The sequence below is a fragment of the Monopterus albus genome, unplaced genomic scaffold (assembly GCF_001952655.1).
Source record: "Monopterus albus unplaced genomic scaffold, M_albus_1.0 scaffold28.1, whole genome shotgun sequence".
NCBI classification, from domain to species: Eukaryota; Metazoa; Chordata; class Actinopteri; order Synbranchiformes; family Synbranchidae; genus Monopterus; species Monopterus albus.
Window position 1 is genome coordinate 1,481,646 of NW_018127908.1, and position 21,384 is coordinate 1,503,029.

Genomic DNA, 21,384 nt, shown 5'->3' on the forward strand with positions numbered 1-21,384 from the left:
AGTAAGGCAACAAATGATCCTATCAGCAGGGAACGTCATTTACAGATGTGGTCCCACGTAATAGAAAGTCATTTTCACCAAGGGCTGTTTTCCATGTAGAATAGCGACTTCGCTGCCAGCTCAACCAGGAAAAATTACTGCCTTTTGCCCAAAGCATTACAGTAACCTAGACTAAATGGCTAAGTAGCCCCAGCTGAGGGTTTTGTATGTCTAAATGTTTCCCCTGGTCACAGGCAAATGCTGTCTGAACAAGCTGCATTGTGAATTACAAAGCACATTTGCAAGTTGTGAACATAAGGTTTCAGCAAGCCTCACGTTTTATGAATCTACTGCATGAATCCAGATGTATTTTTCAGTCAGGAGACACTAGGTTTACACAGATTTTCTAGAATGAATATTAATCAGACCTCGGCACAAATACAATTTAAAGCTGCATTAACTTCCCTCTCTAATTTTTGACCATTAAGGGTGAAGCGAGAATCAAAACAAACTGTGGTGTTATACTGTGATTATCAAGTGTTCCATTACTTATTTCTGCAAACTGAATTTGTAAATGGCACATAGTCCAGACCTCTACTGTGATTTTAAATTTTCACCAGGAAAACTATAGTACATGAAACAATAAAAACAAATAATTGTATTAAAACATGGTTTGTTCGTGACTAGTAGTGTAGTCATTTTAGAAACAATGTAGTGTGATACATTTAACTGCATTCCCTATGTATGCAGTAAATGTCTATATCCACTGTAGAATATATCCACAACTGCAGAATACATAAAGCCAGAAGGGGACTCTGTGAACTGTTAAAGTAAAACTCTTTGACATTAGCAAACTTTGATTGTAGGGCAGATCAACTACTGGATTCAATAATGGAGTAAGTTCAAAGGCTCTTGAAATGATGCAAGTGTAATGAGTTTTCTTGCACCTCACAAATGATGATGATAGTGGTGACTGGTGATGCATAAACACTAAACTGGGCTCTTTAATTAGAAACAATAATTAAATGGTCTACCTAAACTCTTTAGACTTTAAGAGCCAGATTGCGGGTATCGCTGTCAAACAGCCTCAAAATGTTATTGTTATTCCGTCTGTAGGATAACTTGTCGATGCCTTACACCTGACAAACATCTGATTTCTATGTATTGTTATTCATTATTTTATTCCTTGTATAAGTGAAGGTTACATTTAATGTTGCAAGCTGTTATTTATGATGTGGTCTCAGTCAAAGCTCCAAATACCTTCATTGTAACAAAAACAGAACCAGAAATGTTTAGACAGAGTACTTGACTAATGTACTTGTCACAAATGTCAAAAACACCAAAACTGTCTTTCAGTACTTCTTACTCATCATAGGAGAGGAATACACTGTGCACAGTGTGGCAGTAAATAAAGCAAATTAAAGCTTCCTTTGAATTAAAGTTGTGAATGGTTTTAACTGGATAATGAAAGCCTCTCAACAGTTAATCAGCAAAGCAAGTAATTGCTTTTTCATGGACTCAGATTTCAAATTTTTATCATGTGGTGAGACTAACAAAATTCAGTCACATGGATAGCAATTAAATTCTTCAGTGAACCTGTGACGTGGTTCATTTCCAAGGCAATTACATAACTTACTGTGATCCATACTTAATTTCGTCTCAGGATGTCGATGTTATTTTCTGGACAGTATGTAACGTAGCTAATGTTTTGTTAAAGCCACGCTTTATACAAGGAGCATTGTCCATTTCATAATACAGGCCTGGTTACAGTATATATTTGAAATTTTATTCAAGGAAGAGTCCAAAAACTCCAAAATCAGGTCAAGCTAAAGCTACACTGAACAATGTGTGACCTTTATGACACTTCTGCAGGCCGATCGGTCAGCCGGCTCAACCGAGCTGCAATTCAGGCCTCAGGTCTGCGGAGTAAATTATTGATTTTAACTTGTACAGTATCATATCAAATGTATTTGTAGGCCACTCCGGAAATTAGCATCACCCTGATTCCCTCAATAAGATGCCAGTAGGATTTTTCCAGGGCCTTTTGGATTACTGCATAAAATAAGATGAACAAAAGCTGATGACACGTTTTGTTCACCAAAATAATCTTCACAAGTGAACAACACTTTTATGATCTGAGAAGCCCACATACCATCGCTACCATCGCAAGAAGTAATAAACTATTATTAGGCTATAAATTAAATACACCATGGTCGCAGCCTGGCTCCCAACTTGTAAACTGATTTAGCGCATTAAACTCAACAAAATCCTTTCCTCTTAGCGTGACTTGATCCAGCTAGTGACCAAGGCTGGGTCAGTCAGTTAGAAGATTTATGTGTAATATAGCAAATTCAGTTTTAACATATTATTTCTTGGGTGTTAAGAGACATGATGTATTGTTGTAAAGCCCAACCAAACAGGAACATGTTATTTTGATGTTTGTGGAACTAGGAAATAAAGGCTTTGTGTCCAGTGCAGTGTCAAATACAGGAGGGATTCAAACAATACTTTTGATTTCCTGCTGTTTCCATTTCTGAGTCAGTCGCCCTGCAACTGCTCTTGTACAGTGGCCTGTCCAACAGCTTGAGCAGATTGCATTACTGGGCTGGTCACAGCGAATGGTTGCTGCTAACAAGTCGCTGTTCCTCTCTGACCCCTGTTCGTGTGTGTGTCTTACTGTGTGTTTATGTGGATGTGTATTTCTGTATCAGTGCACACTTGTGCTTGTGTGCATGATCCTGGGTGACTTGTTCCCAATAAGGAAATGAAATCCTTGTGGGATTCCACCCCCCCAGCGAACCATTTTCTTTTATTGCTTCACCTGCGCTTCCTTGAGCCACTGGGTGTGCTCCCACGCCGAACCCCCCAGACAAGCATTGGCAGCATCTGTCTTGTGGACAGAAGTGCTGAGTGGCTATTACTTCTTAGCAGACCGCATAAAAACTACAGCAATTAAATGCTATTGGCCCATTTGACGTTGGCTTCTTAGGGAAAAAACAGAGCGAATGAGCAAAAGAAGAAAGACAGAGAAGAAAGTTAAATGTGAAAGCAAGAAAAAGAGAGACCTCAACTGCTGCTGCTTAACAGAGAGAAAGATCTTTATGTCAGCGGTTTGAAATGGAGAAAGTAGTGCTGAAGAAATACAATACCTGTTCTCAAAGGGACATGGGAGAGCTCTTTAAGCATTGTACAATTTAAAGTAAAAGCAGACTGCAGCATGGGAGTTATTGAAAGGTCCCAATTTTTAACTAGATTTATATTGTGCACTTACTAGATTTATAGTTAGAAGTGATTCTGCTAAAGCTACAGTGCTGTTCCACCCTCTAAAGGGAGCGCAAATCATACGCTGTGCCCTTTAGACTTTTTCTGTTTTGTCTTTTTCTATCTATTCTGCAAAATCGAGAAAACCGGCATACTAAACCAGGCAAACAAAGGTGCGTTTTTCTCTGTGTGATGTAGCGAGAGTATTATTGCCAGCGCTACAGTCAATCCTGTAACTGTTGTTGCTGCCACAATGGAAGACTGTTCCCATTCATCACGGTGCGTCTACATGTTCCCAGCAGCTAAAAATAAACGTCTCCAACCTCTCAGTAATCAGGATGTGGACGTAGGTGCACAGTGCAGAAAAAGCATGACGAGCAGTGAGTGAACACTGAAAATTAGAGATGGCTGCCTGTCTCATTACACAAGCAAATGACATTAGATATCCTCCGGAAGCCAAATATAGAAGCTGCACTGTGTAGCCCGCTCTGTTACAATCAGTCTTTCTATCTGTCCCTCTCTCTGTCTCTTGATATGTTTGTCTGCCATTTTAATACTATCCTTCTGTCTTTTTGCTACACGTTTTGTCCCTCTAACTGAGTCTCTCTGTCTTTGTCACATTCTCCCTTTGCTGACCAGACAGACTGACTCAAATCGAAGTTAAGGACACAGTGTTGCATTATTCACACCCTCACAGAAACAAGAGTTGGGAAAATTGATGGGAAAATTTCCATCAAAGGAAATTTGCTGAGGCAGCAAATCCTAAGGCCACACTAAAGCAGGTAAGAGGGTACAACATTCGGATAAGGAGGTAATTTACACATCACAGCAATTAATACAGAATCATTTATATCACAGAAAGATCAGTTTTTAATTCTCAATTATATATTATATTTAAGGACAAAGGCATTATGTTATATAGCCCGATCTTGTGATTCTCATGTACTACGTACACTCGGGCCTCAGAGATAATCTTCTGTGAACATGCAAAATTGTAATTTGCCAAACGTTTTAACCGCTTACCGTCGTTTGATAACACACATAAATTCTGAAGGGGTTTCCTGAATCCTCATAGACTCTGCTAAAGATGCCAAATTAAAAATAATCCAGTCTGGTCCAGAAATATATAAATTGTCAGTTTTTCATGTGAAAGAATTAGATTTTCAGTAAAGTAAAGATGGTGACAGGAAGTGATGTGAGGTTTTTTTTCATGAAAGTTGAGCCACTTTCACACAAAGAGTAACGATATCATTTCTTGTCAGCATCGTCGTTCATATGAGACGAGTGGACATAACTCCCAGACTGATTAAAATTATATTTTTCCAGATCGGACCAGATTATTTTTAATTCTGCATCATTAGAAGAGTCTATGAGGATTTTGGGAATAGATGAGTGTTATGAAACAATGGTACGGGGTTAAAATGGTCAGAAAATGGTTAAAATTTTCAATTTCGCATGTTCATGGAAGATTAGTTCAGTGATTCTAATGTATGTAATACATGCGAGTCACAATCTGGGACTATATTTTACAGCCAGCACAGCAGTTTATCCACGGGGGAACTGACACTATAACAAGTTGGGTGTATCAAATGGCTGAGATTGACACCTTTGAGTTCTTAACACCCACCACAAAGTTAGTGCTGGCTGCTATGTGCTGTGACATCAGGGGGAAAAACTGAATAGAAATACCCTACCTGTCACATCTCAAACTTAATGTGAAAAAAATCAAGATACTGGAACCAATATCTTTGGTGTAGAAAAGCTCGCTTAGAACACATTCTGATGGAGTCACCCAGTAAGGTCAAAACGCATCAAATGTATGATTCACATAATCAGGACTCTGATAATTTCTTTAGGAAATGCAAATGTCATTACATGGTGGTTTAAATCTAAAGAATGAACAGCTGGTTGCCTATTCAGCTTAATTAGCTTTTTTCTAACTCTCCTCATCATTTATACACTTGAGTTAGTGTGATAGGGTTTGGCTGGCTGGCTGGCTGGTGTAGGTAGACATCTGCTGCACCTAAAGCTTTTAAGGCTGAACACCATCCTCCACCAAGTTTATCTCAAATTTTCAGAGCTTCAAGAATGATGTGGACTGTTTCTGAAATTGTACAGCTGCCTCAAAATGTTAAAAATGTAAAAGAAAAAAGTACTTTGGAATTATGTCCACAGTTTCAGTTTTAAGAGCCAGTCTGGAAATGAATTACAGTGGCACTTTATATTGGATTAAACAAGCAAGTTATTTTATGCCAGTGCTTACTCTGCAGTCTTTGGCACACTGTCATTTCAAATATGCAGTGTGGTCAGAATTCATTAATGAATAATTAAAGTCTGTATTGAACAATGGCATCACCTAACATTCTGTTACCAAATATATTGAAGGAGACGTGTGGATTAATTGTGGCTCTTTTTCTGAACTTCTGACATAGTGATCTGTTTAGACCACAGAGAGGGAAGTCTTGAGATTTTATCCAGTGAGAACTAACAGCTTGCCAATAGCTTTAGGCTATCTCAGTGTGCAAGTAAGCACACTGCTTCCCCCCAGCCAGATCAATGTTTCTCGATTAGGCTGCTCTGGCCAAAAACAATACAAAGTCCTTCCTATATTCGTCAGCCACCCAAACCTATTCTCATTTACTCTGCCCACATAAATTTGTGCAAACACACTTGAATGTGCGTATACAGACATGCACAAATGCAAAAAAAGCCATACTGATGTCAAATACGTCACTGACCCACAGACGTCAGTCGTTCCGTGGCATTTAGCACAAACGTCAAATAGTGTAAAGCCCTGTTAAAAATCGATGGGCATTTGCAACAATCGATGGCTGAGTTCCCATGAGAAGTAATTAGAAAGACAAACATGCAACGTTGCCTGCTTCCCTCTGTGTGCCTACTACTGAGTTTACAGAAATATTTGTAAATAAACATAAAAAACAGATGATTGCATTTATAACATCAGTGTTGACATCAAATTAAAATGAACAGAATAATGAGTATGAACCTGTGAAAGGATGCTGCATGATGGACCTTGATGAAATAAGAAAGGAAACTTTATCACCTATCTAGAGTTTCACTGCTAAGATCTTAACCCACAAGTGCAGCTGTTTGCTTAAGAGGCCAGATCACATACTTGGTCCAATCCACAATTTATAAAAGACCTGTGAGCTCTGAGTGCAGTCAAAAGCCTTTTTTTTTTTTTACACATTTGAAAAACTATATTTATACCTCAAGGCTTATAGGCCTCTGAATGATGACATCTACAGAAGATCAGCAAACCCAGGAAAGGCGTTTTCACATTTTAAAATTTTATTCTGACAAACTGATAAGCCAGTACTGTACTGCATATAAAAGAGATGGATAGATAGATTCATTTTTGCAACCTGTTTTCACCCTTTAAATGATCTGGTCTCATCTAAACAAGACAAAACTAGTCATTTTCTTAAAATCTTAATTTTTTTGCTTTCTTTCAATCTATTAAAAGAAGAAGCTGAAATTCCTCCAGATTTGGTTTCAATCTGATACCAAGTAAAACCAACCCAAGTTCACTGATATCAATAACAATACATTTTAATGTTGAAAACAGCCAGTGTACTACCGGAATTCGTGAGGTGACTAAGATATTAGAACAATACTTCTCAATATACAAAATAATTTGCCAGACAAGAGGAAATTCAATTTACCATTATGAGTTAATTATTTAATAGATTAATGCCTGGCTGGGGTGGTAAAATATACTTACCTTACCTCAGATACCGTAACTGAAAAACTGATGTGGAATTAATGTTTAAATGTAAGAAAAGGTACAAAGTAATCAACTCTGCCTTGCACAGAGTTGATTACTGTGGATTAGCAAATGAATGTGGTGTGAACACAGGTTAGAAGCAATGGAGTTACTTTCAAGCCAAATTAACTACAAAAAGCCAACAAAGCTGATAAACTGAACGATTTAAAAATGCAACAATGTGAAAATAATTATGGTTCGACTTGAGGCTCAGAATTAACTTGTATCTACCACTTATCTCTGATTCATCCTCAAGTGTTTACGCTCTGTCTGCTGGCTTCAGCATGAAGCGTGCATTTGAGTCCTGTGTAGCACGAGTGGGTGGTGAACTAATAGTCGCTCCATGTTAATAGGATACTGTGGCGCTGATGTGAGAATGTGATGTTCCAATGGACAACAAGAAATGAGCAATTTTCCAATTAGTAAAAGAACCCAAGAACAGGAGCCTTGGTGCATTAATAGTCTCATAAACTGTCAGTGAGGCAGAGGAAGCTTTTGGTATTGATCTTATTGATGCTATTCTCAATACATAAAACAAAACTTTGGACCGGTAATATCAATATATTCAAGATCAATCAGCTTACCCTTATTAGCTACAGTCTCTTCTCTGTCTTCTGAGCCATGTACCCAGTGAATCTCCCCATTTAAGGCCATATCCTATCTACATTACTAGCCAACACTTTACATGTCTACATCTATCAGTCTATCCCTCTGAGTGTATTGCTGTGCAATAGACAGCACAGAAAAATTCACAGACATTTAAATGAACTGAAAAAAAGCACGCCTCAAGGCAAATCAAATAGAGCGGAGTCCTCGCTTTATACTTGGTTTGCTAATTCTTGACAATAGAAAAGGCTCGTCTGCCTCGGGCCATCTCTGCAGCTAAAGAGAAGACCGTACACTTTACTTGTGTTTAAGACATAAAATAGACATGTCAGGTCCTTGGATTTGACCAAGACAATCAGCCTGATTAAAACCTCAGAGGCGGAGTTGACAAACAAGTTAGGATACTAATCATACTGCACAGAAAACATAAAAGGTAATTAGTGGCTAAAAATATTGAACCTCGCACCCTGCTGATGGCTGAATGGGAGTGTGGTGCATAGATTAATTATAGATGATTTTTTACTGCTGCAGAAGTCAAAAGTTAATACATCACCCTGTTTTAGTCAGCTACACAGTCAACCCATTGCAAGAAGAGTGATGGTGTCTCTAGATTGCTGAGATATGTGATTGGAGCGACTCATAAAGTATGTGCTCCGTTGCTATTGTGGCTAAAGGGGGTATTTGGTGACAGGGAGAGACAGCAAATGGGCCTTGACTTATCTAAAACAAATGTCTAGCTGAGCATCACACAAAAAACCCAAGCTGTCATAATATAAAAGGGTATCAGGAGACATTAAAAGACCAAGAGAAAGAAGGTATGCAGCAGCCCCATTCAAAGGATCATCAATATGTGAATCCAAAGCAAACACGAAGATGTTTTATATTTTAAAGTCACAGCAGGTACCAAGCTGAGTTGCTTTTCACTGTGTGTGTGTGAACACATTTTTTTCACAAATTTCTAAAATGCCTCATATATAAAGAGATGGAGACTGTGCTTTGTTGAGGAAAAGCCATGAGCATTACGCACACATGCACAACAACAAAGCTGCAGCAAGCATCTGAAGTTACTACTCACCTTGAGAGCACCAGTTGGAGCAGATCCGTTTAGAGCTGATCTTCTAGGTTGCAGCTGTCAACAGAAAGGAGACAAGTTATAGTTTTAAATATAAAGTATTTTGTCTCTGTGTTGGCTTTTTTCAGTTCGTCAGATCAATTTGGAGAGGACAGACACACTAAAGAATCAAAGCAGATTTCATTTCTAATAAAGGCAATTCATTTGGTTGGGAGTGCGAAGACAAAGCCTTGTGCTTTACATTGAGATGTATTTTGTTTATACTATTACCATTACGTTTTAAATGTGAACCTCTGGTTAATTCACAGATCTCTGCCTCTCATGTGTCATATCTCTTAAATATAAAAATTAAACAAAAACCCGATATAGTATCAGTCGAGCTCTGTTATGCAGTAGCTGTTTTACAAATAGCAAAGATGGCAGCAGCTACAGAATTGATCTTATGGCTGCTCTCCCATTCTTTGGTACATTTAATTGTGTATTATTGACTGTTATGGTGTGATATACTGCCCCCGTGGCTTAAAAAAAAAAGGGAGGGGGGGGGGGGTAAAAATACGGGGGACTCTCATGCAATAACCATTGTTTTAAACTGTCACTCTCTCAGCATTTGAGGTAGCAACCAAATGTATAAATCCCATCCTGAAATAGCCTGTTTTTCAGTCCAGCTGTTGAGTGACACAAATCCCTAAAGTGTTCCCTCCCACTCGTACCATCACTGTGTTTGTCACTTCCTCCAGCTGCTCCCTCCTCCTCCTTCCTCCATCAATCCATTGAGCCTATCAGCATTTCACAGATTAACAGCTTCTTCTCTTTTACTGGTTGTGAGCCATGCATGTGCACAGCCACAGCTGATAGAATGGTTTTGAAGGACACCAGAAATTAAGCTCATCTTACACTTGACACGAGACAGCACTTGATACAGACTCCTGATAGAGACCGTGGATGCATGTGCAGTGCGGCTGGGTGTGTGTGTGTGTGTGTGTGTGTGTGTGTGTGACATTTCCTCTTGAATATAGCACTTGTCTTATGAGCTCCTCTCATCATCCTAATTAGGCTGCTACACTGCTCCAGCTCTTAGATTTAAAATCAGTCTTTGATCAAGTTTGTGTTTTTATTAAACATTCAAATCTAGATCAAAAAGATGCAACGTATTTTAACTCGTTTTTTACATTCAGAGAGTGTTGGCACAAAAAAACTAATGTTTAGGAAATGAATACAGGTGGGTTACAACTGCAAATACCGGGTTTCAAATTAGAAAAATAAAAAAATATCATGGCAGCACAGAGAGCGCTCCATATTGAGCACATGTGATTTCCCCAACACCATAATCTCACCAGATGATGGGTAGGCGAGTATGTCCAAGAAAGAAAAATGAAACATGCTGAAAGGAAGCCAAAGCTGAGGAGACAGGCTGTGAAAAGCATACAGTTTTTGAGATTTCTTGCAACACTCTGTGTCCCATTGAGTGACACCCCATATTTTAAGAGCTGACACAACCAACCAGTCTATTCCACATAAAGTGAGAAATTGGACAACAACCCAACTTCATTAGTGAGATGAAACCACTGAACTAATCTCTCAGTCAGTCACCTCTTTACAGTATAAGTGCTCCTATCCTACTGTATCTATCTATACATGTGTTGTGCATCTATTACTGTATGTGGTGTTTTTCTTTCTTTTCCAGATTTATCACATCACATGTTGTTCATTCATTCAACATGCCACTCTGCCCAGCAAATCTGTTAATGGGGGGGGTTGCCATCCCCTTGTTTAGTTACAAAAGATAAAGAAGAGCCTCTAAATGACTCAGGGAGCCCAAATCACAAATAACAGGATGTCAGGATGTACAGATGGTGATTATAAATTATAAATTCTACTACACACAGAGAGAGGGAATGTCTTGACAGGACTGACATACATCCAGTCACATCTGCTGTCGCAGTAGACAGCAGCTTTGGTAAAAGACAGTGAGATGGTGTGTGCATTTTTTTTGGGGGGGGGGGGGTTGTTATTTTCACAGATTTCAGTTCATCATGTCATTCATTCCTGGGGACCTCTGACAGCTTGGTGGAGAGACTGACAGAGCAAAAGGAGGAGATGAGAGAAGCACAAGAGTGTGGGAGGTGAGACAAACATAAAAATCAAAGCTAAAAAATTATAGTTACACCATCCACATCCCTGAAAACAGAAAAGCCACTGTGGTAGACCTGCACCCAGGATCAGATCGGCCTCCTTTTGCTCTTCATCATTAAAATCTGGCACTGGGAGTAGACAGCTGCTCCGTGTGCTACACTTTACACGTGCTCTGTCTGATAACAGCCAAAATCACTGCAAAGCATGGCCAGACACAAACAGATGACACACAGCTTTTATATAATTATGAGACAATTAAAGCACTAATTTTGCTTTTGTTTTCTGTATGTTGAGGGAAAGCATTTACTTTTACAGCTGATGCAAGACCTTTAAGAATAAAAGGGACAAGACAACAATCCAGTAAAATGTGGATGGAAAACATCATTAAAACTTTTTTGTGACAAATAAATTTGAAATATTCCAAATACTGAATTTGCATTTAATTATGTGAAAGCTATATTCATGTAATTTTATCATAATTAGTCAACATCTTCTCAGAGAGGCATGGGGTCACTCTGCTAGTTTAAATCAGAAAGGTTTACTTGCCCTGGCAGACGGCTTCATTACCACCGTTGACCGATGTTTTGAGTTGAATGGCAAGAAACGCATCACTGATTATGTAAAAGGCTAAAAAGTTCTCCAAGCACAGCAAAGTGTTGCAGCCTTTTGTCTAATACAGTGGGAAGTATGATAGCGTAACCTGCTGATTATGTTGCAGATCTGACGTCGAGTCCCGTAAAGTCGATAAAAGGTTATAGAAGGTTTTCTGCACACGATTTTCACCTGTTAGGCCTGATAGCATGCCGTGTCTCAGTTTTTCACTTGCTTTCGCTGTTATTGTTCATTTTCCTAAGTTATTGACTCACCCCCTCTCCCTCCTCCAGCTGAAAAGTACTGCACTATGCATATTTCGCTGGCCAGCTCCAGACCTTCTGGCAGACGACAAACTTCTCAACTATTTGTCCTCATTACATAGCAGCCTCTGACTGTCCACCTTAATTCCTGCGCTTGCCTCTCAGGGGGCTTTTTTCCACCCCTGCCTGACATGAGTCATTTTTACAACTGCCACTTGGCCCCCACCAGCTCAAACCGCCTATGTTTTAAACTCAGCAAGGCGAGTAAATCTGCCAGCTTTAATTAAAATAACTTCTTTTGTAGTGTGATCTCTCCCTCCATGTTTTTTGTCCTTGATGACATAACGGTGCTGGGAACCTCCCTCTGCAGAGCTGACTCAAAAAAAAGCTACCCTTGTGAAAATGAAGGTGTATTGCAGTATTTTATGAGTAAACAAGAAATAAGCCACATCTCATCCTCATCTACTTGCTCTGTCCTGGTTTCCTGAGTGAAATGATAATTACAGAGGTTGCAAGGTGATGCTCCATCGATAAGAAATTATGTTATATTATGTACATTTAACAGAAATCAATGAGTGAAAAACTTCTGTCGTGGTTAACTGTGCATGGGGCGCTTTCAAATTATAAACATTTCTCAGGGTGTGAAGTGACAAATAACGACCTTGCTGTCTTTCAAGGTTGGCCTTTCTTGGGGAAATAACGATTTGTGAAGCTGAATCAATGAGGCTCATTCAAGCCGTTTTCCTACAGTATTGTTCCGGGACTAACTCCCGTGTCATTGATTAGCCGATTTATAGCTTGCATCTGTTCTGGGCTTATAGACACTGTAGGGCTGCTCATTACAGGGGAAGACAGGAGACAGAGAGGAGAGGACAGGGCATACACTGTCTTATACAGATTGGTTTAGAGGCATTTCACAATGTGTCCAGTGCACCAAATATGCTGGCAAAGCTTAACACAGCTATTTCTACTGCATTCAGACACTTCACTATACTGCAAGAACAGGAAAAATGTCATTTCAAGTCTTAAACCAAGGAGCAGCCATGGGCCATGAAGGGATTTTGGCATATTGGCCACAGCTGGATTTGCAGGTAACATGACACTCATTTACCCAAACAGACTTTCCCATATCCAGTACAACCATAAAAAAACACTAATGGCTGCAAAATAATGAGCTTATTTTACTGAGCATCCAAAATACCCTGAAATTAGTCTTTATATAGTCAGAATTTGAGGCAATAAAACTAGTTTACATGTTTAAATTTCCTAAAGCTCAAAATTATAATTTTTAGTTCACCGTTTCTTACTATGTGAGACAAAGAAAAGCAGAAAATCCATACAAATGAGAAACTGCAAGTCAGGAATTCATTTTTGCCTGAAAACTGACTTAGCAATTAATCGATTATTGAAATACTCACCTGTTATTGATAGTCCAAGTGCTTAATCTATTAACTGCCTCAGCTTTACAGTGAATCGTTTTATGCCATTCATGTGTACAACTAACTAGCAGGAAGTCAGGGAGCCCAGACAGAGGAAGTCTGTAACACACTGCTCTATGGGCAAACAAGTGAAAGCCCAAAAGAATATCTGGAAATCTTTGTGCCAAATGCTCCTGGCTGTGGTATTGTAATCAAGTCACTAAACCCTGAGTCTAGTCTCGAGTTCAGTTTTCAAATCCAGGCCAGGTCAGACTCACCAAAGTATAGTCAGAGTCAAGTCCCTGTTACCCGAGTCCGAGTCATCAAGGACTACAACAAATACAACTGGCACAGCTGTCACCATTTTGAAAGGAGTTTTAATATCAACATCAAGTCTGAGTCCTGGACTCGAGTACTACAACACTACCTGGAGAGCAACATATACAGGGATAAATGGACCACTTTCCCCAGTTATCTGTGTCTAAAACTGGCAAAGGTGGCAACCTCATGAAAATATTACCATTTTTTTACATATATTCTTTGATCATGCCAGAGATTTCACTCTCAAGCCTTGATTGCACAATCCCATCCACCATTTCAATCCTCTCTTCATCTGTTTCTAAGCTCTTTTCTGTCTTCTCATCACTTTAGCATCCCTCCTTCCACCTTTCCCATTTTCTCCACACTCTCTATTCCGCTCATAAAACAGACGCTAGCTGCACTAACATACTAGCTTCCCTCTTCTTTCTTTGTTTTCTTCCTCTTATTTCCTCTCCTTTCTTATCTACACCCTTGAAAGGCTTGTCTGTCTCCTAACCAACTGAAGCAAAGCTTCTACTGGTCTGCGCCTGGCTCCTATTATCAGAGCATGACAAGGAGCTGCAATGTCGACTTGTCAGCCTAATAAACATCCTTTACAGCACCAGCCCGGGTGTGCACTGAGGGGGGTCAGCCTGCCACCAAGTAGTGGACCATTGAGTTCATGGATGGCACACAGTGCTTACACTTCCACCCGTCTATTATGCACTGGACAAGCTGCAATTGTTTTGTCATGCACAGCCATACTTATGACACTCACACACTCCTGGAGGCTTTCCATTTGATTTGAGACATGGTTATAGACAGAAGACAGGGAACTAAAAAAAAGTCTCCAACACCAGTTAAGCACTCTCAGCAGCAGCAGTACATTTAATCACAGACTGCATTTTCAGAGCTTTACATTAGACTTGTGTAGCCTCCATATTGCAGGTCAAGGTCAATGAGGCTTTCTCTCTCTCTCTAATCTAATTCCTTCTTAGTATGGGAAAAGTGAGAGGTCACACAGCAGTTAAACAAGCCACTCAATCACTCAAAATAGTAATCACACTTTTTTTTTTCCTCCCGCAGCACGTCAGCCATCCTAAGTAGCTGACAACATTAACTGTTGTAGGAGCAAACTGAGAGGAAGAGAAAGGAGAGAGAAAACACTAGAAAAGAGTATAAAAGACAATCCACTCCTGAGAATAACTGGATCACTAGTTCAGCACCACGGACAGCAGCATTTCTTGACTACTAATCAAGGAGAACTGGAGCCTGTGAGCCAAAATCAAAATGTGCCTCTTTAACCTTTGTCCACTAGCTTGTTATAAATATTCATAGCAGGTGGGCAGGCAGACGTGTCATCTTAGCAAGCAGCGTGGGCTGAGACTTAAAGTTCATTAATATCAAATGCAGGTGTCGAAAATTACGAAATATTCATCTAATCCTTCTCAGCATGGACCTCACACGTGTCGTTTTGTTTGTCAAGCTATGATTCAACCACTGACATTTCCTCTAAATTTTTTTTATTGTTATTTGACAGTGAATAAATCTCTAATCTAAAAGCATAATGCAGTCAGAATGAGGCCAGAACCTGGTTTTACTGAATATATACCCAGCTGATTTATTGATTGATCAGTAATGAACAGGTCACCCTGGTCATGTCAGTCATAACAACCTGAACTGACAAAAATCATTTCCTAGCACTTATATCTTCAACACAGTATAATGAATACAACCCTTGAAAAAATAAAACTATTAGGAAGAAGGTAAAGCTTCAGTGTAATGTGACTTTATATTTGTAACTTTGGAACTGGCCTTCTGACACAACACAATGCAACCATCATAACCTAGAAACTGTATTACAAAGCTTTGTGAAGCAATAGCAGTATGGCAGGCGAACCTGGCAGCCCGTAAAACTGTCAGCGCGACCTTCACTTACCCTCAGTATTGATGGTCCAATCATATAGAGAATATGAATTAGTACCTTCAGGGATTTCTTTAAATGGGGCATAATTCTTGGATATGTCTTAAGAAAGATGAATAAATCATGCTGTGACTTTATGGTGTCGCCCAGAGAGCTGGAGAAGATGAATTTCAAAAACACGTTTTCCTCACTCCTCCCAACTGTATAAAATGTTGCGGTCAGAATAGTGATTAGAACATCAACAAGTATAAACACTCGACACTAAAAAGTAAATATATCTTGTCTGTATGAGCTTTTTTCTCTTGCTAACAGACACATCTATTCCCTTGATTTGTATAGATAAAACCTTTGAAAATATAAATTTTGATGTTTAACTGCAGATCAGCATCTAGAGAATTTATCGTCTATATTCAGGGCTCTGCTAAAAATATGGAAAAGCACAACAGAAGCTTTACACAATGCTTCACAGCCCATCTTCAGTTCTGGGACCCCTGAATCTTCCTAGATTATAACTAATATCCACATAACAGTAAGTAGCGGATGGATTCAAGCATTCATTTCTCATTTTTCTTCACAGATGTCCTGGCTATTTGGTTGAAATGTGTACTGATTCAGACAGGAACTTGGCTGCAATTTGGCAGATTTTCTTTCAAGTCATTAAAGTGAAAAGCTAAATATAAACTTTTAAAAGTAAAATCTAAACATTTTCCCACTCTAAAATTGATATATATCAGAAAATCTGCCGTGCACTATACAGTATGAAAGCTTTAAAAAAACACTGCCAGTGGCTCTGCTCTCTCCCTCTTTGTTCGGCTTTTCTATTCACCGTCTTTATCCATTTCCACTATAAATAGATGTTAGTGTCCATTACTACTCCTGAACTCCTCAAAGACCCTGTTGTACTTTCCAAGCTCTCTGCACCCATCTCTATCTCTGCTTTCAGATCCTGAATGTACCCTGCAAACTATAATATCATCATTATTTTGAGCTTGCTGTGTACAGTCCCCATCATAAATGAGTTGAATAAATGCAGCTTTCATTGGAAAATGGCAAGAAGTAATATACAGTAAGCAATTTGTATTTAATGGGGTAAAACATGCAAAGCCACCATTATGTACCTTAGGACTGCTGTAAAAGTCGACAAGCATGAAAAATAAACAGCTCCATCTTGGTAAAAACCTATTCAATGGGCAGCTACAGTATACTTCTATTACATCTATTATTTGAATTATCACTTTCTCTCAAAATATCTGAATCAAGGTTCTAACGTTCCAAAAGAAACCAATTTTATTCTGTTGATTAGTTTGTACATTGTACTCCTGTTTAAATTTCTATTTCCAAAATCTAATCTGACCCAAACTGATCTTTAGATTATATCATGAAAGGTTTCGGCAATATGCTGTAGCTTATATGTTTAATGCCAAGGTTCCATAATCTAAATTGAACCTTTTCAACTGTTTTAGCAATGTTGCAATATACGAATAATGGACCGGAGAATAGCTAAGTGAGAAATGTATTTACTTAAGTTTTATGGCATTATGAGTGACCTCTAGAAAACCAAAGCAAATTTAATTTGAAGCATTTATTGGAAGGGTGAGTGTCTTTTCTGCTATGAAAGGATCTCTTATGATTCTTAATGAGCTTTGATGCTCCATAAAAGCTACGATCAGGCCATGACAACAATGGACTCACATTATAGTGTTGGAAAGAAAAGGAAGGGAGAATGGCAGAAATGGAGAATCTAAATTGTGCTCGTTGGCTGCAGCGCATATTCCTCCTGTAGCTGAATGATTCTGAATATGGTGATGCATTATCTGTTATTATAAGGTGCATGGACAGAATACAAATAGGTAAACAAAATTTGTGAGTCAATAGGAGCAGTGAGAAAATTGCATGTGTGCTCCCACTCACACATGCACACAAACGATCATGTAAATGCTTTGTATACAGTAAATTCGTACACTGTTGTCAGTATCATCAGCTCGGCGTGACAGTTTGGTAATCACAGTGCCAGGGCCTACATACTGGATGTAAATGCACTATAAATGACACACTATATTTACCTATCCAGTCTGCTAGGAGCCCTACTCATGACTGAAAGGCATGTCTGATATACAGTAGAAACACACACACACACACACACATACATGCATACTATCCCACTGGACCTGTCATGAGAGCAGAGGTGCTTGCTCGCTCATCAACACAGAGCTGAAACACAGAATTGCTGTCAAGAAAAAGCACAGAACAGTTGTGGGGGACCACAGTATGTCACCTGACAACTGAACAGGTTGTTTTTTTTACCATTTCTGCAGGAGAAACAGCAGCAACCGAGGAGTGTGTTCATGTTTTAGAAGAAGACCAAATCTTTTGTCTCATGCTTTCTATTTATTTTATGCGACATCTTTCTGTGATGAGAGGATGCGAGGTTACTCTCACTTCTCATAATCTTCCTGCCATCCAGATATGCCGCGCTGACTGCACTGATCCCCCCCTCAGGAGCGCTCCCATCACAGTCTAAGACCTTCTGCCAGAGTAGTCCTCGGGTTTTCATTCTTATTCCTGATCAAGGTCCTGTCTCACCTGGGTGCCCTCTTTTGTCAAATGAACAAAAATGATTGAATTTTATTTTCCTTTTGATAAAAGCATACTGTGCTGCTGTGAAGTCTCATCACTTCGTAAAGTATTTTGCACCATCTAGTAAAGCTACCTCCTCACTGTCAAAAAAAAACAAAAAACAATGCACACTTTGAGTCAGTGTGATAAAATAATTTGGAAGTTAAAACTCAAAACACATATTTTACTAAATTTAAACACAAGGCGCTGATCACGACTGCTGCTTTTCACTGTGCTACAGATTCCCAATGATAGCCAGGCAATTTGTCAGGCGTATGTTTAGAGGTTTTTGTGTTCCATCTGTAAAGGCCGAGTCATCACTGACCAGCGATCTGTCATTTAGTCAGCTGTATGAGAAAGAGTCCCTGATGAATAACTGCTTGAATATTGCAAAAGCTTGATGAGCAGCTCTTCTGACATTTTTAAACCACAGTTTAATTGATCTAAACTGTGGATTTATTGATTGACAGGATGATAAACGAGCATGGGGGTTTAATTAGGTTAAGATTCATTTCAGGCCTTGATGAAGAAAATGTTGGAAATGCTATGAAATAAACTCATATCTTCTAACTTTGTTTGTTGTTAGTTAGCAGAAACTTTGCTTATGCATCCACACAATATAACTACACTAAACGAGTTCAGAGTTATTGAAGAGAGAACTTTAAAGGTACTGTCGCTGGTTCTACGTTTGTGCACTCAATCACTTTCTCAGAGTAGGTGGCACAATGCCACTTTACTCAAACTTTGGATGTTTCATTTTGGAGTCATATGCCTCATTTCCAATGCCCTCCAAAGGCCAAAAATTAGATGGCCAAATCCTGATGTCGCCCCACTGACAGCATTTAGGGGGTCACCTCTGCTGACACAAAAGACAGCAAATCAACTTTATGACCAATATAGGCAAATATTCTGGTTCCGTGTGTAAACAAAAAGCAGTACGTCTTCATTTCTCTACCACGCCTCGCTATAAAAGTTTTATTTGTTCATTATGTGCTGCTGCACATCATAATGTGTGCTTTTTTTTTTTTTTAAGTACAAGGACGTTCTACTCACAAAACTGGGCCCAATTCATCTACCTTCATCTATCTGCTCTCTTGATTTCCAACTGATTGTTTCAAACACTCCATCAAATCATCCACAACCTCCCACTAAAGCAATAAGAGGGAAATACTGCAGAGCAACATGGACTCTGGCCACACGTGGATCCTTGGAGAGAAACACAAGATCACTGACATTTTTTTTTTTTTTAAATAGCAGACTTGTCCTCCAGCTAGAGGAAGAAATGATCTATGTAGATCTCATTAGCCCCCTATGATGACAGACGTACGACCAAATGATTAATGGCCAGCTGGAGAAACAACAGCATTATTGATGTGACCTTTAGGGACGCCTCAGTCCAGGAACATGTCTTCCACTGAAATGATCCACTTTGACATTTCCATCTTCTCCTGTTTTGCCACTCTGCCTCACTCTTGCTCCCATTCTGACTCTGCACAACTTGAAAGCAGTCCAAGAAACCCAAAACACATTATTATGAAGAATAGGCAGTGAAATTGCTCAGGGTCTGTTTTGTACCTGAACTGATATTATTCTGTCTGTATTATAGTATTCTGTCTGTATTATTCTGCACTCATACGGTGTTAAATTCACCTTTAAGGAAACTGCAGCTGATTAGTCATCTGTGACTTGGATTTTATGAAGACATCCTTGGTGGGAAAAAGTGAAAGTCAATAACGGCAGATAGTGTCATCTCAGATGATGAGGTTTTAATGATGGGGAGCCATCCAGTCACCTTTCCACAACCCCCAGAGATAAAGGACCACCAACAGTGAGCAGAACCATTCAAGGAATTAATTCAATATTCTGCATTTGTGTGTGTGTGTGTGTGTGTGTGTGTGTGTGTGTGTGTGATGGAATCAGCGAAAAGTGGGCAGGCACTGTAGATAAGAAATTAAAAATCATTTTAAAAAGAAAGAGAGAGAGAGGAGGAGAGGTGTGTGAGCCGGAAGCAAAGGAAAAAGAGAGGGCACAAGAAGATGATCAGTGACCTCTTCTGTAACCTGTATGTTCATTATATACAAGACGAAATGGTACAAAAAGGGCACAAAGCCGTGAGGGAGGGATAATGAAAGAAGACAGAGGTGGCGGTATGGACAAGCAGAGGGAAGGAAGTGGGGGAGAGCAGATGAAAATAGAAACATGCATAGGGAGGAAAGAGACAGATGGTAGAAAGAAGGGCCACAGGAGCAGCAAAATGAAAGTGAGGAAACAGTAAGCAGCATTAATGAAGGAGGAGTGGAGGGTGGGAACCTTCACTGATCAGCATCGTTACAAGCCCTCGCAATTAATTGGTTTGAACAAACACAGATGCTTGCATTTTGCCAGAGGCCCGTACACTTTCTAAGCCTCCTCCAGGATTCCAGATCATAATCGATTGGCTCTGAACATCCTGAACTGCCAGTCTAAAATGGAGGGACTCAAGAGCACCAGGGTCATTGATCTGGCTTTCTCCAGAGGTGCATATATAAAAGGTCAATGTGCAAAACACATGCACACACAAAGAAACTAGCTGAAGCTAACATTTTAGTAATTTTACCTGTGCAGAAGTACCTGTATACCTCTTCTCCTAATATTACTATTTTTCTATACATCATAATGTGGGTACCTAACTAGTCTAAAACATTAATAAGCATTAAACAATAAACATTCATCTCTGTTTAATGTTAAGATTGTGCCAATCTGTTTGAAGCTTTGCCTGGATTAAAGCAGTATTTGGACAGGAGGAGGAGGAGCATATCAAGAGTTTGCTCCACTTCTCTGTACAACCAGTTCTCTTACTCCGTAATTAATTTGAACTAACAGCATTTAATAACGAACTGTCTCTACATCTCAGCAGGTGTAAAGAATGGAATTTGCCCATGATGAATTATTCGAACAAAACAGTGACACTAACAACGCAGCACGTGGAGAGCAGCTCGCTGCTCAAACTGGTTCAAAATAGTCAACTCTTTAAAGATTATGATTTTTTAAAATGCCGTCTTAATAGGAATATGTCATGATAAAACTGTGGATGTACCAATTCTGCCGAAACCGTACTTCTAAAGACTAATATGTACACAACGAGCAAGCAGCTTCATTTCATGTGTCTTAAAAACAACTGGATGAATGTTTTAAACCATTAAATGTAAGGTGAGTATACATTACGTTATGATTAACAATTCCACAAAGCATAAGATTTTAGAGTTTCTACTTTCCCAGCAGACAGTGTGGTTTCATTTGATTTCAATAGGTTTCGTGAAAACCCACTAGCACAGGCTTGAAACGGGTCTGGAAATACAGCCAGTAAAAATCACTTTTTTATAAAATCTAAACCATGGACATTGTCTAAAGGATACTGTAACTTTGGTTTTTTCTTGCATTACAAATTTGCTGTT

At 39.2% G+C, this 21,384-nt stretch overlaps 1 protein-coding gene across 8 annotated transcripts in view; it reads right to left on the reverse strand.

Moving 5' to 3' along the window:
* Nucleotides 1–21,384, reverse strand: part of tnr (tenascin R (restrictin, janusin)) — a 158,602-nt gene that overhangs the window by 97,460 nt on the left and 39,758 nt on the right. For all 8 annotated transcript variants that reach the window (XM_020595662.1, XM_020595657.1, XM_020595656.1 and 5 more), the window contains one exon: nucleotides 8,709–8,762. In XM_020595662.1, coding sequence (XP_020451318.1) covers nucleotides 8,709–8,762 — 54 coding nt within the window. The remainder of the gene's footprint in view (nucleotides 1–8,708; nucleotides 8,763–21,384) is intronic.